At 49.3% G+C, this 24,206-nt stretch overlaps 11 protein-coding genes across 11 annotated transcripts; 7 read left to right on the forward strand and 4 right to left on the reverse strand.

Moving 5' to 3' along the window:
• Positions 1 to 571: 571 nt before the first annotated feature.
• Positions 572 to 2,974, forward strand: M437DRAFT_58120 (uncharacterized protein; the record flags this gene model as incomplete). Its single annotated transcript, XM_041023344.1, has 8 exons — positions 572 to 625; positions 674 to 819; positions 888 to 1,330; positions 1,383 to 1,681; positions 1,734 to 2,078; positions 2,126 to 2,242; positions 2,300 to 2,526; positions 2,578 to 2,974. The coding sequence occupies 8 exons, from the start codon at positions 572 to 574 to the stop codon at positions 2,972 to 2,974; spliced, it is 2,028 nt and encodes a 675-aa protein (XP_040875851.1).
• A 611-nt stretch (positions 2,975 to 3,585) lies between these two features.
• On the reverse strand, positions 3,586 to 7,161 carry M437DRAFT_58143 (DNA repair protein; the record flags this gene model as incomplete). Its single annotated transcript, XM_041023350.1, has 2 exons — positions 3,586 to 5,772; positions 5,830 to 7,161. 2 exons carry the CDS (start codon positions 7,159 to 7,161, stop codon positions 3,586 to 3,588), a joined length of 3,519 nt encoding a protein of 1,172 aa, XP_040875852.1.
• Positions 7,162 to 7,687: 526 nt separating this feature from the next.
• On the forward strand, positions 7,688 to 9,239 carry M437DRAFT_88101 (uncharacterized protein; the record flags this gene model as incomplete). Its single annotated transcript, XM_041028760.1, has 3 exons — positions 7,688 to 7,774; positions 7,833 to 8,267; positions 8,334 to 9,239. The coding sequence occupies 3 exons, from the start codon at positions 7,688 to 7,690 to the stop codon at positions 9,237 to 9,239; spliced, it is 1,428 nt and encodes a 475-aa protein (XP_040875853.1).
• A 771-nt stretch (positions 9,240 to 10,010) lies between these two features.
• Positions 10,011 to 11,672, reverse strand: M437DRAFT_58402 (uncharacterized protein; the record flags this gene model as incomplete). Its single annotated transcript, XM_041023394.1, has 1 exon — positions 10,011 to 11,672. One exon carries the CDS (start codon positions 11,670 to 11,672, stop codon positions 10,011 to 10,013), a length of 1,662 nt encoding a protein of 553 aa, XP_040875854.1.
• Positions 11,673 to 11,934: 262 nt separating this feature from the next.
• M437DRAFT_88103 (Arabinanase/levansucrase/invertase) lies at positions 11,935 to 13,059 on the forward strand (the record flags this gene model as incomplete). Its single annotated transcript, XM_041028761.1, has 1 exon — positions 11,935 to 13,059. One exon carries the CDS (start codon positions 11,935 to 11,937, stop codon positions 13,057 to 13,059), a length of 1,125 nt encoding a protein of 374 aa, XP_040875855.1.
• A 333-nt stretch (positions 13,060 to 13,392) lies between these two features.
• M437DRAFT_58165 (uncharacterized protein) lies at positions 13,393 to 14,187 on the forward strand (the record flags this gene model as incomplete). Its single annotated transcript, XM_041023355.1, has 2 exons — positions 13,393 to 14,089; positions 14,147 to 14,187. The coding sequence occupies 2 exons, from the start codon at positions 13,393 to 13,395 to the stop codon at positions 14,185 to 14,187; spliced, it is 738 nt and encodes a 245-aa protein (XP_040875856.1).
• A 1,176-nt stretch (positions 14,188 to 15,363) lies between these two features.
• Positions 15,364 to 17,058, reverse strand: M437DRAFT_58372 (flavo protein; the record flags this gene model as incomplete). Its single annotated transcript, XM_041023391.1, has 1 exon — positions 15,364 to 17,058. One exon carries the CDS (start codon positions 17,056 to 17,058, stop codon positions 15,364 to 15,366), a length of 1,695 nt encoding a protein of 564 aa, XP_040875857.1.
• A 1,148-nt stretch (positions 17,059 to 18,206) lies between these two features.
• M437DRAFT_88106 (uncharacterized protein) lies at positions 18,207 to 19,396 on the forward strand (the record flags this gene model as incomplete). The annotated part of the gene is made up of 3 exons (XM_041028762.1): positions 18,207 to 18,962; positions 19,016 to 19,228; positions 19,292 to 19,396. The coding sequence occupies 3 exons, from the start codon at positions 18,207 to 18,209 to the stop codon at positions 19,394 to 19,396; spliced, it is 1,074 nt and encodes a 357-aa protein (XP_040875858.1).
• A 327-nt stretch (positions 19,397 to 19,723) lies between these two features.
• M437DRAFT_69511 (uncharacterized protein) lies at positions 19,724 to 20,968 on the forward strand (the record flags this gene model as incomplete). The annotated part of the gene is made up of 2 exons (XM_041025292.1): positions 19,724 to 20,833; positions 20,891 to 20,968. The coding sequence occupies 2 exons, from the start codon at positions 19,724 to 19,726 to the stop codon at positions 20,966 to 20,968; spliced, it is 1,188 nt and encodes a 395-aa protein (XP_040875859.1).
• A 542-nt stretch (positions 20,969 to 21,510) lies between these two features.
• Positions 21,511 to 22,662, forward strand: M437DRAFT_69512 (uncharacterized protein; the record flags this gene model as incomplete). The annotated part of the gene is made up of 2 exons (XM_041025293.1): positions 21,511 to 22,440; positions 22,504 to 22,662. 2 exons carry the CDS (start codon positions 21,511 to 21,513, stop codon positions 22,660 to 22,662), a joined length of 1,089 nt encoding a protein of 362 aa, XP_040875860.1.
• A 379-nt stretch (positions 22,663 to 23,041) lies between these two features.
• M437DRAFT_58382 (uncharacterized protein) lies at positions 23,042 to 24,151 on the reverse strand (the record flags this gene model as incomplete). The annotated part of the gene is made up of 1 exon (XM_041023392.1): positions 23,042 to 24,151. One exon carries the CDS (start codon positions 24,149 to 24,151, stop codon positions 23,042 to 23,044), a length of 1,110 nt encoding a protein of 369 aa, XP_040875861.1.
• Positions 24,152 to 24,206: the final 55 nt, after the last annotated feature.

Here is a 24,206-nt window from a genome sequence, read left to right on the forward strand (position 1 = left end):
GATTCTGCGTGTGGACATTGTGAATACTACGCTGCAGTCACCGTGTTATATTCCAGAAAAATGCTGTCATCAAAGAAAGTCGTTCAAGCTCGCTGTCGATCGAAGGTTCGCTCGCAGCGCGCGGGAGCCGCGTCGTTAGAGGAAGAGCTTGGAGAACGCAACTATAGCCCTAACGTTCTCTACTTCACAGCTTGGCGCCACAAGCACCTTCCAAAAGATACAGCGACGGGCTCTACACAAGTGTATAGACGTTCGAAGAAAGCTCGCTGTCCGCGGACGCCCGAAGGAGCGACCAAGCTACCCATTTGTCTATACGATGTCTACAACAGCGTCGCAATATGCCAAATTTATCTCTTCTGCCTACGAAAAATCTCAGACTGACGCGTGCCCAGTCTTGGCTCACACAATATAATCGCTGAGGGCTCTATCTGGTGGTCCCACAAGACGTTGCTGGGCAGGAGCATCATCAAATACAAGCTTCCAATCATACCAAGCTCGGTGTCCGCGCCTTCTCGGGGTCCGGTATTGCAGAATTCTAGGGCTACTAGTTGCTGTTGATACCGAACGCAGAATGACAGACTCTGAAGATGGAGCGACCGCATTCAGCAGGTCATTGCCAAGAGCAGTATGTATGTCGGCTCTACATACCTTAACAACGTTGACATATTTATAGTGTGATGTTTGTCGAGTGCGGAAGATACGATGCGACAAGACCACACCCTGCTCTAATTGCAAGACTGCTGGAGTGATATGCAAGATCACTAGTAGAAGCAATGACATTACTAAACCACGATCTAGGGTGCTCATCTCTAACCAATAGTAAGCGATCAATTCAGGCTAGACTTGGAGCACAAACCCCCTTAGAGGATCTGTCTAACTCGATGTAGTGAACAGAAAATTGATCGCATGGAACAACGCCTTGAGAGCATCGAAAAGTTGCTACAGGTGTTGGCCTCGGGAACAAGGACCCCTTCGGAATGCAAGCAACCCGAATCTGGATCCTCTTCAGTGACCTTTACACCCACGCCGAGTAGTTCTTTGCCGATTCGTACTCCTCAAGTTGAGCAATTCGAAGGAGAGTCTTCCCTGGTCGCACATTCGAGGCAAGCCCATGAAGCCTTGCAACACCTACTGGAAGCAGCACCAATGACTATTCGCAATGATCCCAACACAGTCAATGCCCTTGCATCTCTACGATACTTGCTAGAAAAGCACCGCTCCGAACCTCCTAGCATCACTTTGCTCTCCCGGATGGGTTCGCTAAGTGACCTTCAGCATTCGGAATTACCTCCACGGGATGAGGTGCTGAGACTTTTTACGTATGTCGAAGGTATGCAAGCTGAATTATTGCAAGCCCTGTTCAATGCTGAGATTTTTGATAGCGGATGATTTGAATGACATGTTTACCTGGTGGCTCTTTGACGATGTCGAGGACTTTTACCGAATGTACGATGAGTTCTGTCGCTCGCCATCAACATGCCCACTTGCAACCTCAGTTTTGGTGTATTGCGCGCTGTGCTGGCTCTTAGAAGGGAATCCGATTATGCAAAGAGCTGGAGTGGACATGTCAAAGTATGCTGATTATGTCCCGGTTTGTTACAAACATCTGGCCACGTGCATATCATCTTATAATCTCTTTGTGGAGCCCACCGATGACAACATAGCAGCTCTCTCTTCTGCCGTAAGTAATCCTTCATCACTGTTGGCTCAGATCCTCTGTTGACACTGTTTAGGCTGCATTCGCCATCTACACCGCCGACATCAACGCAGCTTGGACACTGACGAGCACTGCAGCGCGTTTATGTCAATCTTTGGGCTACCATCGTTTGATCCCCAGTCGGAGTAGCGATGGTGGGGTATACGTTAAACGATCTATGCTATTCTGGTCGGTTTACTTTATCGACAAATCGCTGTCACTTCGACTTGGTCGAGCATCCGCACTTCAAGACTTTGATATCTCAACCTCTCCGAAAGATGTCATTAATATCTGGAAAGATCAAGGGCCTGGCCCTTTTGACTACAAGCATGATAAATTGATGGAGTGGTTGGCACTTTCGCTCGAGATGGCGAAAATACAGGTAGGTGAATAGTTTCATCCAAAGCCAGCAATTGCTTACAAGCATAGGGAGCTATTTATGATAGATTGTACGCTCCCGGAGGTATCAAGTCTCTGTCTGAGCGACAACGACAAGGCCAAGAATTTATCATCAAGATCCACGAAGTGTTGGCGATGAACCAAAAGGTTAGTGTTTTTCAATCTGGGCGTCAAACTACATGACTGATCAAATCTCGTTTTTAGTGCTTTGAAGAGCCAGGCTGGCTTCAAGAGTACACATCCTTCTACAAGGAAAGCAGTGATGTTATTCTCTACAGCTTATTCACGCTTGTCTATAGAGCCATGCCTGAAGCTGCCAACGCTCAACAGCTTTCCTTGCAAGCTGCAAGATCAACTATGCAAGTCCATTATAGTTGCAGCAAAAAAGCAGAATTCATGGGTTCAGAATTCAAGCTCGAATACATGACCTGGTAAGTCAATCGAAAATCCTTCTTATGAACAGCTTCACTGACCTATCCTAGGTCCATCATGTTATGTCCCTTTACATCCTTCATCGTCCTCTTCCGCAACGTCATCACAGACCTCAACATCTCCGACCTAAAACTCCTCGAAGACTTTGTCGCATCCATCGAATGGCTGAACGACAAATCCCAACGCGAACCCCTGCAACGCTTCCAACAACTCTGCCATGCCTTCTACAATCTCGCAAAACACTTTGTAGCTGCTCGATTGCGTGCAGATAATGAGCACAACGTTCCGACGGACGCAAGTCAGATGCTAGTCATGGATACCATGCAACAAACTAGTGGGTATGATGCATCGCTAAACGACTTGGCGTTTCCAGAGGACTTTCAGACTTGGATGGATACGAATATGGACTTTATGAATGATAATTGGTTGGCTTTTGGGACGCTTTGATGGTTACTCGATAGCCATCTTAAAAACTTCTTTTACAGCAAATCAGCCAAGTCGGTTGTGGTCACCTCCGCTGTTCCATGTCTGCGAACGGCATTACGGCTGGAGACTGGTCCTCGTCAAAGTCAACAAATTCTCACGTTACCGAATGCAGTTGACATTGCGAATACCCCATCAAGGCTCTTGGTTACGGAACTCGGACACGGACTCAACAGAAACTCTATGCTTCTCAGAGAAACATCACTAATATCGTCTGCATCGACTGCGAATATCACGACAGGGTTGCATACTCAACAAAGAAGAAACCGCAATATTTCATCAATTCAACTATAGCAACGGTTTGAATTATTGTTTGTTGTCTCTTGTCATAACTGTCATGATAGTGCATTGTATATAGATTTGAGCTCTAACTCTTGGAGGTCGTTGTGCCTGTTTTGTAGTCATATAAAGATTGTGAATTCCAAGCCTGTCGTAGTGATCGCCTTTCCCTGCTCGGCGTCACGATAACATAGACACACAAACATGGTTCTCTGCTTTACCACCATGCAGTACACTATCAAGTAAAAAATACAGAGATGACAAGACACATTTAGTCGTCTCATTCCCACGTCTCTTCAACCAAAATCCACCTCAGGCAACCCCCTAGCAACAATAGCATCCTGAACGCCATTCCTGACTTCCAAACAAGCTTGCCCCCACCCCTCTTTGACATCCTCTCCAATCTCCTTTTGCAAAACCTCTTGTTCAACCATCAACCCTAGCCATTTGGCAACCTTGACAGCTTTATCGACATCCCTCTCTTGCTTAACCACAGCCACCAGATACGTCACCAAAGAAGCCGTATCTTCCGCATACGGCGCCTCATCCCAAAACTCCTTGACCCATTCTCTGACTGCTTTTCTCAAATCCGGAAGTTCTGTCAGCTTATTCGAGGTGAAAGTCGGTTTCTGTGGTCGAGGAGGCAACTGGAAAAATCGTTCTATCGTATTGGCAGGTGTTTCTTGTCGTTTTCCTGTTCGTGATTTTGTGGCTTCGATGCCGCCAGAACGTCGGAGTTGTGCTGATCTTCGTTCGTCCAAGACCTCTTTTCTGATTTCGGGAGGTAGGGCTGCGAGAAAGTCTTCGTCGATTTCCTCTGCGGCGCTCATGTCGTCTGTATCCGTATCTCCGGCGACGAAGTTGGCTTGTGTGAGTGTGGAGTTGCCGTTGCTGGCTCTGGCCCTGGCAAACAAACCTCCACCGCGAGGTTTCCTTCCACCCAGCTTCTTGACTGGAGGGATAATGCGATTTTTGCGTGGTGATTGTGGAAGAATTGTTTGATCTTGTCCCTTACGTGGTGATGTTGTTGTGGTCTGGTACATTGCCATGACATCTCGACGGACATCTTCAGGCAACGAGTTCAAAATCTCTGGATCAAGTTGCGATTGATTGGGTAAAGTTATCGCTGCTGGAGCTACGCGAGGAGGGTTCTTCGCTGGCGTTGGACTTTTACGGCCATCAACTTGATTATCCGGGATCTGCTTTGGACGTGAATGTCTGATAAGTCTGGCTCGAATCTCTTCTGGCAGCTCAGCGAGTACACTAGGATCGACTTGGGTTGGAAGCGCAAATTGCGTGCCGTAGATATTTAGGGGTCTTTTGCTCGGTGATTGGTCGATGGCAATGTTGTTTAGAAAGCTTGAGCCGCAAACGTCTCGTACTTTGTTCCTCTTTGGCGTCTTGATGTCGTCTGTGATAGGATCTTCAGTCTGCTCGGCCTCAAAAGTAGTATCCGACTTCGGTCGGGTGGTTTGAGCTGTCTTGAATTGCAAGCGCGGTTGGCTGCTGTCAGCGCGACCATCCGTTCCAGCTTTGAGAGGCTCCAGCTTGGTCATCTGAATTCCTATTCCGCGAAGTTCCCCAGGACTGAAACCGAAACTGCGCATCACTGTCAAGACCTCTTTGGTCATAATGGCACTGTCGTTGGTTGCGACGCCAAGTTGGATACTCTTATTGTAAGTGTCGCACTTGCCGTGGCCAAGATGCTTTGGAGGATCGAGAGGAGCATCAGGAGACCGTCGCATGACTTTGACAGTCAACTGTCTGCCCTTTACATTCTCCTTGATCAGTCGTTTTTGCAGCTCCCCGCAGAGACTGACCATGAACTCATCAACTTGCTCTTGATTCTCGAAGCGGACGCCCCAGTTCACATCCGCGGACACTGATTTGCGAACAACTTGTTCGCCAACCTCAGCTCTGTCGATGCCTCGGCTGTACTCCCAGATCTTCTCGCCCGTCTTTGGACCAAGCGTATTGACTAGTTTTTCTTTTGAGAGCTCACGAATGTCTTTGACGTACTTGACGCCAACCTCCTCCAGCTTGCCGCCAATACTATAAGCGACACCTGGTAGACTCTGAACTTCGAGAGCGCCAATGAAGTCGAGAACATCCTCAGGTTTGAGCTGAAATTGTCCCGCTGGCTTTGCTTTTCGAAGGGCAATTTTGGCGAGCAATATGTTGCCTCCGATGCCGATTGACACATTGCATCCAGTTCGCTTTAGTACTTCCTCTCGAAGCTCTCGGCCAATGCGGTCTGCCTCAGACTGCTCACGGTAGTTGCTACCCTCGGATCGACGAACGCCATCAGTGCCGCCGACGGCTATACATTGAATGCTGATATCAATGAGCGCTTCGTCTACACTTACACTTTGCACCAGACCCCCTGTTTCCAGGATAGCGGAGTAGAACTGTCTGCTTGACTCTTCATAGGCTGGAAAGTCGTACGGAAGAACTTTGAGATCAGGGCACAGTTCCTGAGCTCTCTTCATCCACCTGCAAATATATTAGCTTTGATTTTTGGCGAGCAGTCAGCATGTGACTTGCATTCCATTCTTGACACCATACTCTCTTGCTGGATAATTGCAAGATGCGATCTCAGATCCGTTGCCACCAGCAGAGCCGGTACCGTGAGCAACCACACAAGGCTTGTCTTTGAGGTGCGGATGCTTTTTCAACGAAACAGCGGCGAAGAAGCTGTCGAAATCAACGTGCATGATATAACGACGAGCACCGACAGGACGCTTCGGACGGGTCTTCTGAGAGGCAGACTTTTCGGCTGTGAGCGCCTGAAGTTGTGACTTCAGATCTGCTTTCCAGGTTGACAGATGATGCAACCGTGATTCTCGGTAATACTGTTGAAGGAATTCTGGATTGACAACTGTCGATTTGCGGAGACGCGGATCAGCCAGGAGAATGGCGTTGTGCTCTTCGGCAGTCAACTCCGTAGCTTTCTGCTGAGGTTCTGCTTCCGGCATGGTTGTCTGTTTCGTGCTGTCTGCTGATGAAGCATCCTGACCATACGGTGACGTAGAATGAGGCGGTATCGAATCTGGCTCGAGATTCCCTTCTGCAGAGCTAGTACGTGGAGGAGTATGCGGTTCTTGGTCGAGTGGTTTCCGTTCAAGAGCAGATTCCACATAGTCTGACGCATCTTCCTTGTCCTCGTCCAGCGCCTCGAAATCCGAATCATGTATATCATCGTATTCAGGCGTCACTGTCGGAGGATTGGTGGGCGCTGGCGGACCTTTGAGAAAAGAAGGTCTTTGTGAAGATGTCTGGCTAGGAGCACCTGTTTGCAAACCTTTGAGCTGGCTAGTATACCAGCTGTTGTCGGTTTGGTCTCTGTAGCCTCTTACTTGTCTATTAACCTGACTCGACATTTGACCATTGTTGAAAGCAAGCACTTTCTGACCAACACCTTCGTCGACAACGCGATAGTTGTCCCATGGGAGACACTTTGCAGCTGCGATACTATCGACGATCCAAGCAGGTTTGACGATTCTATATCGTTTGAACTCGACAGCTTTCTTGGGCGTAAGGCTGCTGGCGACGATGTGTGTCACAAAAGTCTTGCCATCCAGGTATTGCGCAAAGCCGCCACCATGAGCGACGATCATGGTGTGAAGGTCATTTAGTGAAGGTTGGGTGTAGCCGTTAACGTAAACCACAATGCCCTTGAAAATGGGTGGATTATCAGATCGAGCGCGCAATTCCGAGTCCAAGTTTTGCAACTTGATCCTCTTCCGGCGCAGATACTCTCTGTGGCCACCAAATTTTGAAGCTTCGTACTCGTCGCCGGCTTCATCTTCAAAGGTATGGTTCTCGATGCGTTTGCGCGTTTGCGCGGATCGTGTATCAAGGCGGGAATTCATGCCGCATGTTCACCAGTGTTATAATGGTCGCATTGCACGTCGTGGGTCAAGATCTGATGTAATACAAGATTCCGTCGAGAGTGGCATTGTTCATGGTGGCTTGCTCGAGACAAAGGATGCTAAAGTGGGACGCGAGACACGCGCCGCCACTCGTTCGTGGAGAATTCGATGTCGAGCGTATGCCAAGAGATGACCCTGATTATCTAGATGCAGGACTACTCTCACTCAGAGACGCGTTCATCAAGACAAGTATACAGTTTTTGATTTATGAAGTGGATGGGCTACAGTATATGCTTGTATATAGTATTGGTATGAAATTCGAGTTGTGGCAAGTGATGGAAGCCAACGATCTTCACCATGAGCTTCCTGGGCCTTCGATGCGATGAAAGTCTGCGTTGCCAGGCAAGCAGGTGGTCCGTGCACAAAATTTTCAAAGCTGTCTCTCATCAACGCTGCGCTGCTCTTCTTGTCTTCACTCTTTCATCTCTCTTTTTTTCTTCAATCAATTCATATCAAATCTATCACAATGGGTGTCCTTCCTATGGCTGTTTTCGGACTCGAGGTCCCTGCCGGCGGCATGCCCGTCGCTGCCAGCGGTGAAATCCCTGCTGCTGTAAGTTTTCCCAGCGAACCATTCTCTACTAAGACAGCAATGCTTACGCGCATATCAGTTCCGCCTGACCATGGCTGCCATCGACCCCAGCGCCGAGCCCGAGTTCGACGAGGACACCAAGGGCAAAAAGCCCCGTGCCACCCTCAAGATCATCCGCGCTCCTCTCCAGATGGAGGACGAGGACGACTCCGACTTCGACCCCGAGGAGATGGACATGATGCTCGCCTCTGACGACGATGAGGAGGATGATGAGTCTGACGACGAGGCCGGTCCCAGCGACCCTGCCAAGTCTAAGAAGGCTCGCAAGGCTGCCGCCGCTAAGCAGCTCAAGGCAGAGCTCGAGAGCATGGATGTTGACTCGCCCAAGGTCAAGGGCAAGGGCAAGGTCCAGGCTGACGACGACGAGGAGTCTGACGAGGACGATGAGGATGACGAGGATGATGAGGAGTTCGAGCCCGAGGAGTTCGTTCTCTGCACTCTCGACCCCGAGAACGTAAGTTACCACGCTGGTCAATCCATTTTTTTTGTCTCGCGAACGTTACTGACAAAGTCCAAACAGCACTACCAGCAGACTCTTGACATCACTGTCGGTGACGACGAGCGTGTTTGGTTCATGGTTACTGGTACCCACGACGTCTACCTTACCGGTAACTACGTTGAGCCCGACCACACCCACGGACCCGAGGAGGACTACGACTCTGAGGACGAGGATGAGGACGAGTACGACCTCTCCCCTGATGAGGATGAGCTTTACGGCGACGAGGACTCTGAGGATGAGCTCGACGACATGGAGGACCCCCGTATCATGGAGATCGAGGATGACGAGGCTCCCGCTCTTGTCCCTGCTAAGGCTGAGAAGAAGGCCGACAAGAAGGGCAAGAAGCGTGCCGCTGAGGACGAGGCCGAGACTCTCGACGACTTGATCTCCAAGGCCAAGCCCGCTGAGAAGAACGCAAAGAAGGTCAAGACCAACGAGGGCAAGGCCGTTCCCGCCGACGAGGCCGCCAAGAAGCTCGAGACTCCCGCTGCAAAGTCAGACAAGAAGGTACAATTCTCTAAGAACCTCGAGCTGGGTCCCACCGGCTCGAGCTCCCCCGCTGTCGCAAAGGGTGCTGAGAAGTCCAAGGCTCCCGCCGTCAAGACCGTCAACGGTGTCACCATCGACGACAAGAAGATCGGCTCCGGCCCTGCCGCAAAGAAGGGTGACCGCATCGGTATGCGCTACATTGGCAAGCTCCAGAACGGCAAGGTCTTCGACTCCAACAAGAAGGGCAAGCCTTTCAGCTTCAAGCTCGGTACCGGTGAGGTCATCAAGGGCTGGGACATTGGTATTGCCGGCATCCAGGTTGGTGGTGAGAGACGTATCACCGTCCCTGCCCACCACGCCTACGGCTCCCAGTCCCTCCCTGGCATCCCCAAGAACTCCACCTTGATCTTCGACGTCAAGTGTGTCGAGATCAAGTAAATTCGGAACCGCCGCGACGACACAACAAGCACAATACCCGGGCCCGACATGGTCCAACCTTTAGAAGATACCCAACTTGCATCTCCTCGACATTAGAGGTGACGATTACGAACAAGACCTATTAGGGGCGAAAGAGCACGCGATGATATGTAACAACGTGTGGGGGCAGGAATGAAGGGTTCGATCTTCGATTTTGGAAGCAATAACATCTCGATTCTCGCATTAGAGAGGAAAGGAAGAGACGTTTGCTTGGTACAAAAAGTTTTCTTATGTCTAAATTATAGCGATAGCGTGTCAATTATCACCAACTTTTCGATTGAACAAAACATCCTTTATGCATCTATACGTGTTTCTTGCTCTGTGGTGTTGATGTGAATCTTGTGCTGCTTGTATGGATCTGGGTCACTCAGCAGATTTTGAGCACTTGTCGCAAAGAGCATCAAGTGGATATTGCGGCGAGTAAGATTCGAACTCACGATCTCTGCGTCTTCCATAGTGGACACCTCGCAACTCTGCGAAATTGATGTCCGAAAGAGCTTGTGTTTGCAAGACACATTGACGCAGCGTCTTGACCGGTAGACCATCGCCGCTGATGATCATGGGAAATATTCTGGACGAGATTATAAAGATGTCAAAACTTGGCCATGGATAGAGGAGGTACAATCGGCAGGAGCAGGTGACGGATCCAGGAACGGCAAGTACGAAGCAGGTAGGCTCAGACCTAAATTGACTACCTAGGTTGACTTCAGAAACAATCTGAGTATCCCAGATCTACTTTCCAGCCTCCTTCCTCCTCTCCATAACACCCAAGACATCTTGAGCACTATTCTTGTCACCCTTTCTCTTCCTACCTCTCTTTTTCTTCTCTTTACCACCACCCTCATGCCCATCATCGTCATCATCACCAGCGCCACCTTTCCAAGTCGACAACTTGATCCTCTGTCCATCATCGCCCTCCTCCTCATCTCCAAACCTCGAAGACCCGAACCCAAGATCCATGTCTTCGAGATCGCGGTCACTGGCTGCAAGCATCTGTGCTCGTTTCTGCAGACGTAGTTCTTTGGCTTCTGCTGATTCGGGGGCTGATGGGTCGTCAGAGGAGGATGCATTGAGGGATAGGGAGATGTTTGAGAGGGCGCCGGCTTTTTTGATGGCGGCGAGGAAGGAGGCGTCGTTGAAGGGGTTTTGGGGTGCTTGTGGTTCTGTGGTTTCGTTGGTTGTGGTTGTGGTGGATTGGAAGTAGTTGCGTGGAGCTGTGGGTTGTGTTGGTGGTGGAGGGGGTGGCATTGAGGTTGTTGTGGCTTCTTTTGATTCCGAATTTGATGTTGCTTCTGTCTCTGAAGAAGGTGACTTTGATTGTGATGGGGCGAGCTTGATCGCCTTCTCCCGTACTTCTCCATCTTCGTCGTCTGAAGAGTCATCGTCGTCGCCCAATCCTCCTAGCGGGTCGTAATCATCGCCAACGCCATCAAAGATGTCGTCATCTGAATCGTCCTTGGTTGCTTCTACAGGTTTCTCAACGGGTTTCGGTGCTGGCACTGTGATACCTTCGTCGAGGAACTTGTGCGGTTGTGCTTGTTGAGCAGGCTCTTCGCTCGGTACCTGGACCTTTCTAACCTTCTTCTTGACGTTTCCATGCTCGTCAGTGGTGATAAGGACTTCACGCCCTTTTGCATCCACTTCGATACGCGAACTTGCGCGCGAAGAACCAACGTCACGAAACTTGTCGCCCAACTCTGGTCTCGCAGCCAATCTTGCATCAGCCTGCGCTTTCCGTTGTGCTTTCAGCTCAGCCAGGATTTGATCTCTAGATCTCTTTGCGCCAGCGACGGGTGGAGGAGGGGCCATTTCTCCCTTCTTGACGACCTTCTCTCGCTCGACACGAGCAACCTCCTTCTCTTCGAATTTCTCAAACTCATCTTCTAAGTCTTCCTCTTTCGCAGGTCCAGAGCCTCCCAGCACATCTTCACCTTTTCTGACTCGCTCGAGCAATTTGCGATCCAGACCCTTGACCAAATGTGTAGCACCAACATCACCGCCTGTAATTTGATCGCGTAGAGCCTCGAAAGTCGCATGGTCGAGTTGTCCGAGTTTGACTTGTTCCTCAAGAGCTTTGATACGGGCAGCTCGCTCATCGGTCTCGTCATCGTATCGGTTCTGCGTACGGTCGGTGAAGCCTGAGCCTAGTCGCGATCCTTTGGGCGCAGCACCGCCTTTGAACTTCTTGGTAGTCTGGTTTGCGGCATTGCGCTCGGCAACCTGGCGGGCGAAATCGTTTCCAGTGACACCTCGAACTGAACGTGGCGTCATGGGCATAAAAGAAGAGCGTTTTGATCCAAGTGATGAGGGTACGGCACTCGGCCGCGGGTTGCTGCTGGCACCATCTTGTCGCGCCGGTGTATTGAGCAGCTTTCTGAACTGGTCGTTATTCATTTTCTTGTCTTGTCGCCGCGAGGACAGATTTCGAGGCGCAATCGTCAAAAGTCAGCGGCTAAATTCGGTCAACAACAAGCCGAAATCGCGTGGCTGCGTCTTTTCGGTTTGCGGGGAGTGCGAGCAAAAGGCGGGGATGATGGTTTAAAGATGCATGTCACCCTGCCATCCTTCCTATCTTGGCTGCTTGTCGATCTTTGAAGTTAGGTATAAATAAAGTCTTTGCCATGTTCGTCTCGATTTCTTCTCTTTGCAAAGCGACATGTTTTTCCTTTCTGCACTCCCTTCGCTAGGGCTTCTGACTTCTTTTGTCTCTGCTCAGTACTCGAATACCACTAATGGTACTTCCGCTTCCAATGCCTCCACATACACAAACCCTATCCTCAATGAAGTGGGCGCAGACCCATGGGTAATTCGTTATGGAGACTATTATTACATGACGGAAACTACCAATACCAACATAACTATACGTCGAAGCTCTGTCTTGACTGATTGGAACAATGCCGACGTTAAGCTGGCCTTCAACCCACCCCCAGGCATGAACTACTCAACTGACCTCTGGGCACCTGAGTTGCACCAGATTGATAACTCCTGGTACATCATTTTCACCGCGGACCCCGCGAATGATTCGCCTCCACCTGACGTCGACATGTGGTGCGACTTCTCATGTCCAGCAGTTCACCATCGCATGTATGTTCTTGAAGGCTCATCTTCTGACCCATGGGACTCGACCTATACTCTGAAGTCTCAGCTCAATACTTACGATCAATTCGCTATCGACGGTACCTACTTCCAACATGACTCTGGGCTGTATCACATCTACAGTTGCTGGTACCGTCAATACGATGCCTGGCCATCAAATCTCTGTATTACCAAGATGTCCGATCCTTGGACTGTGGAGAGTAACTTCACGGAACGTCAGATCATCAGCGTGCCAGATAACCCTTGGGAGAAGACACCTTATGGACGACCTTGGAACTACCGCCTCTCATCCAACGAAGGACCACAACAACTCACCAACCCTACTACGGGTCAACAATTTGTAATTTACAGTGCTGCTCGATCTGACAACCGCAACTATTGCCTGGGTCAGCTAGAGCTTGTTGGTGATGATCCGATGAACCCATCAGATTGGCGCAAGAACAATGAAGGTTGTGTCTTCTACCAGAACCCAAAGGAAGAAGCGTACGGAGTGGGGCACGCCAGTTTCACTAAGAGTCCCGATGGTACTCAGGACTGGATCGTGTATCATGGTATGAGAGATCCTACGAATGGATGGAGTGCGAGAACGATTAGAACACAGCAGTTCACGTGGAATGCTGATGGTACACCCAACTTCCCAAGACCTGGGTACGGACCTTACCCAGTGCCCTCGGGACAAATTTGATCATATTGCCTTGGTTTTATGCTAGAGTAGCAGATAGAAATGCCATTGGAATTTCTTGGTTGCATTTCCGTTCATGAAGCATGTCGGCACATAAAAGTCCGAGGCTTGGCTACCTTGGTTTACAAAGCAGTGACTGTGATTGGCTGCAGCAGTGGATGCGATCATAGCTTTTCGAGATTCCCGCTTTGCCCGTGCTTGCCATTCTGACAAAGACACACAATCATCACTCTTCGACTCACAACACTTGACTACTGCCTACGACTCGCCCAATCAACCTCCTACTCGACACATTCTCTGGCTCTCTCTACAACTCGTATTCAAATTACAGCAGCCATGTCTCTGCCTCGCGCCACATTGTCGGCTCCGACAAGCATGTTCCGATTCGCCGCTGGCGGTGCCCCTCGTGCTCAATGCCAACAATGTCTGCGTCCTGCCTTCCGCACATCACAGCCTGCTCTTCGCTTCTCTTCGCGACGAAACCTGCAGACCGCTACCGCATACCGTCCCTACTCACTGGACCCCATGCCCTCGCCACGAAACGCTGGTGTACCCGAGACTTCTATTGCTGGTCTTCCCCCGCTTCCATCCACCTCGTCGCGCCAGTCCAAGCCATCTCCCGCAGCAGACCAACCTGTCAGCGTTCCTGAGCAAGAAGCCCAAAAGTCCTCGGCCGCAAACACATCATCCTCAGCAACCACATCTGCCACTTCCAAGCCTCAGAGAAAGAGCAAGCTGCGCCCTCGCAAGGCCGCCATCACACTGTCGCCTGCCGCTGTAACACATCTGCGCGAGCTATTGGAGCAACCCGAGGCAAAGCTGGTCCGTGTTGGCGTCCGTAACAGAGGCTGCTCAGGATTGGCATATCATCTCGAATACGTGGACAAGGCTGGAGCATTTGACGAGACGGTCGAGCAAGATGGTGTCAAGGTTCTGATCGACTCCAAGGCTCTTTTCAGCATCATTGGATCAGAAATGGACTGGCTCGAGGACAAGCTGAATGAGCGCTTCATTTTCAAGAACCCCAATATCAGTAAGTCAATCCGTATATTTATCCAGCCTACTGTCAGCATGCTAACATATTTCTCAGCTGAGCAATGTGGTTGCGGAGAGTCCTTCAGCATCTCCTGAGCATCGTCTTAGCCATGCTTTTTTCTCAATCTCACACTCCTGGATGACCATGAACTTTTTTGCATTACTGGAGTTTCAGCGTCTTTTGCTTCTTTAAACTGTACATATTTTGGGCCTCGCAAGAGAGGTTACCCGGTTCTTTTGACAACATACCCCTTCTTACATCTTGAACGCTCTTTGCTCCTACTAGACGATTACAGATCAATAGAATCTTGAATGCTTCTGTCTATCTCTATTGTTCTGCTCCTCGGTTTGACGTTTTCTTCTAACGAAACTTGAAGAGAGACCGTCTATATACCCACTACAACCCTACACAAGCAGAAACAAGACGTTCAACCATCCTTGCGCCTTACCTCCCTATTTTCCCACTACGCTGAGATTGTTATTGTCCTAGCACCTTCGAAGCTTCATCAGTTTGGTCAGATGGCCGAGTGGTTATGGCGCTAGTTTCAGGCTCACCTGAAATGGAGTTTACTAGTGAGAAATCGCGTGGGTTCGAATCCCACTCTGATCATCATTTCCTTTTGTTTTGTCTTGCACACACGTTCTCTGACAACTAAGGTTGTTGTCTTGCAAGATATTGGAGGCTTTGCTTTTGGCGATGGTGTAGGGAAAATTTGCTTGCGGAGGCTTGGCAGAACGTCGACTACTCGAGTAGGCAGGCTCATAAGGGACTGACCTTGATGGGACTTAATACCATCAGGAATTTTTTTCTGCCTTCTTGTTTGGGAACCAGAAAGGACGCTGGGAGAGAAGATACATATATGATCTGAGAAAAATTCATCGCAGGGTGATCATAAGCAGAGGACCAAAAAGAGCCGAAGCAAAAAGCAATAGGAAGCAGGAAGATTCTGCAAAGAGCAAAAGACTGATTACAAGCCCAAGGAGGAAGATGCAAAAGTAAAGTTGATTGTTGAAAGAGAACGCTAATTGATGTGATGATGACCTTGTGATCCGAAGCCCAAAGAAAACAGATTATATCCCTGAACACCGCCAATGATCCTGAGTTGTGGGTGTCCGACGCTAGTTGATGGAAAAAAGAAGAAATCCTGAATCGACTTTTGATCTAATCCGCAATCAAAAGACCCAATGTATCCTCCGCCCCAGAGTGAGACGCCCGAAAACACAATGACAAAACTCCGAATAGTGATCCAAGAGTAAGAAGGAACACAACACCTAAAGCACCTTCGGCTTCATCCACTCAGAAGTGCCGACACCAAGATTCAATCCGTTGCGCGCCCACCATCGTCTGACTTCCATACCTTTTCTGCCTTCGACGCCATCTTCGAGCGCCTCTTCAACATCGCAAGTCTTGTACTCGACCCTAAGACCACTCTGCTTCCACCATTCGAGGACATTCACATGTCCCATTTTGGTAGCACCGACCAGGACCTGGTTGTCAAAGATCATTTTAGAGCCCTTGACGGCATGCCAGACCTTCAACACCTCAACATGTCCGTGTGTGCTCGCGAGCTTGGCGACAGAGTCCTCGTGAGGAAATGGGATACCAGAGTTTACCCACCAGCGCACAACATCTGCATTACCAGACTGTGAGGCATAGCAGATTGACTTGCCAGGCTTCAAACGAATGGGCTTGGAGTCGTCATCAGGACTTGAGGCATGCTGGTGGCGCTGAGAGAGTTCGCGCCACCATTCTAGAACTTCGATATGGCCAGATGAGCTACCTTGTTCGAGTGCAGCTTCGGTGAAGATCAGAGTGAGGCCAGATTTTTTCCACCAGTCTAGCACGTCGATGAAGCCTTGTCGTGATGCGCCATCCAAAGTCTCGGCGGTATACTTCTTGTTCAAGAACCAAGCTGAAGTATTCCAGTATTCCAAGATTTCGACGCGACCAAAGACAGAGGAGGCTTTGTCGGGAAGGAATGTGCCATCAAAAGTGGTCCAGAACAGATCTTTGTGATGAGATTCAAGATATGAGAGGACAGACGTCATGCTGAATCGCATAATGAGCTTGATACAGAGACGAGATAGCCAGCGTGGTACCGAGTTGTCGGCGATGAACTTCTTAAGGTCAGATAGGTTGCCTGTCAGCAGTGTCCATTCCAGTTGTTCCATGTATGTCGTTGGACCTTTAGTACTGGCATGTTGTTGCCATTCGGAAGGTGGCTCAAGATTGGTATAGATGTGTAACGTTTTGGCAAGTTCCCAGTCGTTGGTCGCATCGATGATCATGGACCACAATTCTGGTGGTAAGACGGTACGCGACTTCTTGGAGCTAGTCTTGAAAGTGGTTGAAGAAGCATTAGGCGTGACATGGACACCGTGACCAATGTTCATCAGATCAACCTGGTTGCGGGCTGTGTCGATGACTTCGTCCAGGGCATCCCAGCTCGTCACCTTCTTCCTGTCATTTTCAAATGTCCACAGCAGTGGTTGCAAGACTTGTATCCAATTCCACTTTCTCTTTATTTTTGTGAGCTGTTTTTTCGTCATTGGGTTCTCCCACATCAGACTTGACATTCCAGGGACCATGACTATCTTCTTGGAAACATTCCAGCTTCGCAAAATCTCGAGTACTAGATTGTCGGTGTCTCCGTGCAGCATCTTGGCCAAGTTGTTGGCGTCGATGGGAGCCAGAACCAGCAGGTCAGCCCATTGACACAAATCAAACGCCTCTTTCTCGATGTCTATCACGTCTCCAGTCGACTTCAGTTGGGTGCGCGATACGTTAGGGATGGCGAGGCAGTTGTTGGAGGCGGCGATGAGGTCGGCACCATGTGAGCCAGGATCCAGTACGGCTCTGACAGAGCACTCAGGCAGCGATACGAGCTGTGGTAATAGTTTGGTGATGATATTGGCATCGGTGCATCCAGTCGACGCCACGACTACATTCAGCGAGCGCGGCGTCATGGCCTCGGCTGTCTGTATGTCGGGCACAGTGATGGCGCTTTGTGCCATCTTGGTTGTGTATTAGGTAGGAGGAAGTCGAGCTGCGACAAAAACCACATCCGTCTGGTCAAAAAGGCAAAAGGCGCATACAGTCGGCCTTTTCCTTAGGATTCCTGTCGTGACGTAGGAAACGTCAAATTGTCACGAGCTGGTTGCAGCTATCAGAAACGATGTATCGTCTCGTTGGTCAAGCGCTATCGGACGGTCGACATGTCTAAACTGCACCGTGTACTCGAATCGACCAGCGATAAATCGAGGAGGGACGTATGTTTTGAGCAAAAATTTAGGCTCGTTGTTCTGTTGCGGTAGCCGCTTGAGCCTCTTCCATGACCGCCATTTCGAGGCCAATCGCAAGCCAAGACCCTGACCACATCCGACCTTCCCCGACCTCATTGGCTCCTGCATTGGTTCCCCTTTTTCCACACCTGACCTTAACATTGGTCTTGTCTGTAGTCGATCCATCAATCTCAACTCGCATCGCAACGTGATCCATCTTCGTAGGGCGGCGACAAGGTCTTGACTCGATGTTCTGGCATCGCATGTGATGTGTTCTGTTCATCTCAGATCTATTCGCCGTTTCCGTCGTTGGCTTCTTGATCATTGTGACATAGATGCAGACACTACACGACTTGCGTTTTTATGGCAGGCACATCGCGCGTAGCTCTTTCTCAACTTTGGGAAGCTTTGCGGGTAGTAGCGTTCTCATAGTACTGAAACGCTCTTGGTCGCCAAATCATCTATCATCAATGCTCAACCACTTGTGGAGACAGACACTGTTCTGAGCAATCGTACAACATAACGAATGATTGCTCCATACAGCAAGAACGGAAGAACGCCTGAGTGATTCAGTCCATCGCTCTTATTCGAATGATCATCTGAAGTTCTTGAACGGCAACCTGCTCCGACCCCAGCCTTCTCACCACGAACATCGGACTATCGAAGCTTGTTCCCAGTAATCTGCTCGAACCTGTCTATCTCCTGATTCTCACCAAACTTTCTGTCTGCAAGTAAGTGTGTTGAGAGTCAAGCAGCCCCAGCCTCAATGGGATATATATATGTAGGTCAAAGTCGACGACCACTGCGTCTAGCATCTTGACATCTTCTCAACAATGGCTGCAGGAATTCCCAAATCCACATTTCTCGGTACTTCTGCCGAGTTGTCCCTCGAATATCTCGGGTCTGTGGATCGCGTGGTCACCAACTTCCTCTGTACTTGGTACCATGCATTTCCTGCTTGGAGGAGGCCCAAATATTGTGCCCAAATCCTCTCTGATCTCCAAGCCCATCTCGAGAAATTCTTTGAACTCGAATACTACTTCAAGGAGACCCAGATTCTGCAAGCGGTCATCAAACGCTGGGGCCAGGAAAGACACAGCGACGCTATCTTGAATTGGTTGCATGCCGAGTTTCTGCTTCGTGTTCAGGAAGCTGCATGGCACCATTCGACAACAAGCAGTGAGGTTACTCTGCTCTCCGACAAGATCACCAGACTTATGGAGGAGCTCGAGAAATCTACCCTTGCTCCCAGCTTCGATTACAACAGCCGAGAGAAGCACGAGGCACCCGTCGTGCTTCGAACATTTCCTGACGAAGACCCGAGAAGCTCTACAAACTGTGTCCAAGAGTCGGCAAAGGGAATCGAAAACGGCGCCGAGGAGAAATTCCATCAGCTATATGCCAAATCAGAAGAATATGCAGCTCGAATCCATGCATTGGAGAGCATCGTTTCCGGACTTTTGTCCAACGCTTCGACGTCTTCGATTGAGGCGAGTATATCTGCACAAGTAGAGAATGGGCAGGAATCTTCGGGTGCTCCAGGTGAGAGTTCCGAGGCGCTCACAGTTACCATGCCCACGCCCGCTCCCGTAAGATGCGTCACCTATCGTGATGGGTGTCGAAACTGACACAGAGGCTCTAGACTACCAGAAGCAGCTCTCCTATCCAGGACCCACAGCAACGCTGGCCAACCGTAGTTTTGTGTGTAAAGGACCATCACACAAACATGCTAGTGAGGTTGGGTTGTGATTTACCCTTTGGGGGCTTTAGACGGAGTCTCAGAAGACCCGATTCCGACTTCATTGAGCTGTGGCATGGGAACACTCAAATCATGGATGAAGATACGCCAAATAGCGTAAGTCACACAGAATCGATCTCTTTGCCACTTCGTTACAGTATTGACTCGAGATACTTCTAGCTTGGCCTCGAAGAGAATTCGTTGATCAACATCGTGGTTCCTGTGCACAGAAGTGATTGGGTTGACGTGTCTAAAATGTACTCCAGGAACACACTTGCTGTCTGAGTCGAGTTTTTAGTGTCTGCGCTCAACCGCGATGTTTATAAAATAGTCGCCATTCAGCCGGATCAAAAGTTATATCAGATATAAAAGTTATGATTTCGTTTTTTGCAATATTCGAGATTCACGTCGTATGTTCCACCCAGTAAACTTCGTAAGGCAAAGCTATCCTCCCACTTTTTTTAAACTTGCTTGAACCGCACTGTGGTTCGATCACTCCCAAAACTCAATGCACTGACACGAGGGTTCGTCTTCCTTCACTATATGATCTGAACAAGCCTTGTCCTCTGGCTTGGTTCTACGAACACTTACTGAAAATCCAGCAACAGCACCATGTCTGAAGAATTCACCAAGCCGGGAGCTTACTGGAATGAATACATCCGGGGGACAATAGTAGATGTTATCGCAAACCTGATCAGAGACCCATCCCAGCGAGCACCTTTTTGGGCATCGATAAAGCAGGATTCGAGAGAATGTCAGAGCCTGCCAGAACTTCTCCAGGTATTCGCCCAATATGGATACCGTTTGGATGAGCTCAGGATCATTCAAGCACTGTTGATCAACCCTATTCAGTTTGGAAACAATGATCACCTAGTGTTCATACCGTGGCTGGTCTTCGACATTCTTCCTAGGCTGCAACAATCTCATGCTCGAATTCAAACGCTCGAGACCACGGTCGACCTGCTCTCGAAAAAGCTGGCTGACTCCATTGAGGACCTTGCAGGAGTTCTGCCTTGTAAACATCGCTGTTTGGCGACCGCGCGTGCCCATCAAGTGCAGTCTAAACGTGCTCTACAACAGCACAAAAGCATTCAAGATTACGACACAAATGCCCCGAATTCCAGCACCAGAAGTACAAGTACCCCAAAGTGTCTGGGGACCGACGATACCTACAAGGCACTCACAGAACGGATTCAAGCTCTGGAGAAAATGATCCAAGAGAAACGAGACAACATAGAGGCCCATCAGCCCTTAGTGATGGTAGAAGAGTCTGTAGAGACTGCTCGCAATCAAACCATGCGAGACGCAATCCAAGAAACTTCGTCGGGGTTTGAGGCCTTGTCTGATGCTTCAGCGTCTTCAACCTGCACTCTCACACCCGCTTCAGTAAGTCAACCAAAGGAGATCCGCGAGAACCCTACTAAAAGCGAGCAGACTGTGGTGAACGAACCTCTTGGAAAAAGCAGCAATGATGACCATGTCCGCTCTGTTGTATTGGAACTACAGATCGCTGTTTATTACGACCTTGTCCACATTGTTGGGGATGGCCTCCGCCATCCAGCCTTTCATCATCCATTGCTTGTTAGGACGAACTCGAACACTCCGTTCAAAGTCCTTAAGGACAAGCTCCGCGACAGATACTATGAGAGAAATGGCGAGATGGATCTGCGTCTAAAGCAATCACCCCTTAAGTGCTTGTTTGGCAGCGACACGCCTACTTCTGTGAGTAGATGACAATGAGTTCTTAACCTTCTGACTAATAATGTATGTTTCACGCAGCTCGAATTGACAGAAGGCGTGGAGCTGATGTATGCCCGCATTAACGGTGCAGTCAAGACTATCGATTTGACAACCTAACAGCGTAGTTCTTAGTACTTATACAGAGCTTTGCAGGAAAGCGTATGGACGAATGCGCCGAAAGCCGATTCCAGAGTAGTATAAAGAGAGGACAGGTATCAGTTCATGAGTTTTGCTTTACGGCCAACCCCATCCACTCTTTCTCAGCAGATCATTATTTCCTGATGACCAACTCAATTCAATCATGTCATATCCTTTCAAAATGGAAGCTCCAGAGCTTGCTTAGAGCTTATTGACCTACATCGTTCGATTGAGCATGTTTACGCCTATAACAGGAAAACCTTGTTTGATCACACATCTTTCCATTTTCTTCTTCCTCCTTGCCAATGTCTTTTCTGGTTCACAAGAGACCAGATTCCTTCGGATCTAGAGACAAGTTCGACTAGAAAGGATACATCTCAGACGCCACAGAATCATTCTCGCCGCCATAACCTTCATCGACATCTCCATCGGCCTATCAAGCCACGATCTTCCAAAGCTTCCTGGATATTGCCCAGATCACCGATACCAGGAACCATTACTCCCCTGGCTTCTAACACAGCATGGACCTACTGCGCGAGATGCAGATCGCCACATGTATTAGCCTTACCTCAATGGTCTGTGTCATTGGCGCCACATACATACTACCACGTTTCTGGGTAACGCCACTCCTACATGTTCTGCTTGTGTACTGGTGTCTCACTGCTGTTTATATCGTATTCCGAGTTTGGACCTTTGAGACGCTGAAGGAGCCTAGACATCCGGAACCACAGACCTTTGAAGAATTCTGTGCGATGCTAGGCTACAAACCCAAGGGGATGTCTTGTGAGAACACAAGTGACTGGGAAGACATAGAAGATACGAGCAACTCATCCGAGACATTTGGTGTTGATACACCTTCCGAGACTGGCAGGTCCAGCTCAAGCAGTACTTCCATCTCGACAGATTCCGATACTTCCTCTGACTCGGACGACACAATTTCCTCTCTCGGCAGTGCCATACAACCCTTTCCACAACAGAAAGCACCAAGGTATTACAAAGGTCCACGTGCTCGTTTAGAAGCGGCCATAAGACGCAGAAAAATAGCGAGACCAACCGATACCGCCGCTACGATGATCCAACAGCCAGAACCACCAAAGTCGAAAGATCAAACCCCGATCAAAACCCTTGCGGTGAAGCTGAATCAACCACCAAGGGAAAACCTGCCTGAACGTTCACACATACCTAGGAGGAGAATGCCGACCGGCCACCAGCCCATGCCTACATCCTACATGTATGAGAAGGCCAAACAACAACCCGCCGATGTCATAGTCCTCTATATAGTAACAGGAATCGAACACGAAGAAAGAATGCTAGTGCGCATGTACAAGACAACTCCATTCGTTTTCCTCAAGAACGAGTTGAGAGACAAGGACGACATAGTCAGCGAACTAGCAATCAAAGATCCTGATGGAGGAGAGTTTCCGGTGTTTGACTATGATACACCACTTTCTGTGAGTTTCCTTCTCCAACAAATGGTACCAAGATCTGAGAGGTCTGAAAGCTGATGTTTGAAGATTGGTTTGAACCCCTTGAATATGTTGTTCTGGAGACCTATGCCGGATTTGCCGATAGCTCTGGATTTGACTGGGAAAGATCAATCGAAGGATAGGCTTGCGTTTGGTCGATGTAAATGTTCTTGCCCAAAGACGTTCAGAGGGGATGTGTACTTGTAGGCGTCCGAGGTCGTATGTGTAGAGTACTGTTGAACCGCTTTAATGCATCAAATGCTATATAGCATCTGACCTATGAAGGTGTCGGGAACAAATCAGATTAGCAGAGCGAGTCAACAGATCATTCCATCTGTACATGCAATCCTGAGAACTTGCTCAAAGCTTTGGACTTGACTGAAGACATCGAAAAGGGCCATGGCCACTCGAGGAGCATGCCGAGCGGTAATGCTAGAAGAGGTTGAAGAGAAGTATGTGCTTTCGCGAGTATGAAACAAAGGCAGTCTGAACATATTTATCCTTACTGCTTCAGTCGAATTTCTTGAAACTTTCCAATGTCGGCGACACCAGGCGTGTAGGATATGTGTTTTCAAGGCGGACCTCGTCACCCTTGCTCTCCCGTCGAGCCGTTCCTTTCACGTCTTGAGATCTTTCTCTCTGCCTCCTTTCTCCTGCTCGGTTCTGATTGAGTGTACAATTCTTGAAGGAACTGCTTCAACCAATCAGCGTCCTTTTCCTGCCCTTGCAATCGCAACAATGCCTCAGCATGCCTGCCTCGTGCAATCCAAGGGGTAATAGATGGTTTCTTGACCATTTTCTCCACGATCTTGGGATTCTTGGCCAGGTGTTGAGAGTGCTTGAGATAAGGCATTGGGTCTGGCTTTTCCGGATGGTACAATGGAAGCTGAGCCTTCAATGGCTCACTGACATCCCGTACAGTCTCGACGGCGTCGAGAAATTCTTGCCACAGCTTCGTACTCGTATTTGGCCATCTGGGGGTTTCAAGTTTGGAGTTGACGTCCCAATCTAGGGTTGTCTTCTCCACTGGCAGCATAAGCAATTTTGCGCATTCCATTCTGGCGGGAGCGAGTGGGATTGAATAACTGCTGGACTTTGCTCGCAAAAATGTTTCCACAGCTCCATCAAGACTGTCGTGGTCCGAGACAAATGCTTGTGTGGCGATGAGTGCTTTCACAGCATCAGCTCTCCAGACGAACCGATCGTTTGGGCCTAGACGGGCAGACTTGCGGCTTTTCTGTTCGATCCATTTCCATACCAGTTCCTCTTTACTCTCCCGCACGAGATGTCTGACCATATGCTCCAACAGACTGGTATCCCTTGGAAACTGATAACTGTCGTGGTCGTTCCACATCCACTTGATAGTAGCTTCTCCCAGTCCTTTGTCCCAGAGTTCTCGTCTCGCCGCTGTCTTCAGGCACGCGTGAGCCATGGGTTTTGTAAGAGTGCCATCCTGTAAATGTTTATTGAACAATTCAACGGGGTCCTGGTTGTCATGGATTCGGGGGAAATGGTATTTGCTGTCGGATGCAGAAGTGGCTCTACCGGAGAGACGGCTAGTAACATGATAGTAACAAGCAGAAGAAGAAACTTGTGACTGGACAGGCTGTATCTCGCGAAGTGCCTTGTATCCAGCAAAATTGAGCGGCTTTTTCAATCGAGCGACGTGCAAAGCCCGTATTAGATTGGTACGCATGCTCATAGCGATCGAAATTTGATAATGGAAATCGAAATGTAGAGACGGCGGCGAC

This window comes from Aureobasidium melanogenum, assembly GCF_000721775.1.
Source record: "Aureobasidium melanogenum CBS 110374 unplaced genomic scaffold scaffold_28, whole genome shotgun sequence".
Taxonomy (NCBI): Eukaryota; Fungi; Ascomycota; class Dothideomycetes; order Dothideales; family Saccotheciaceae; genus Aureobasidium; species Aureobasidium melanogenum.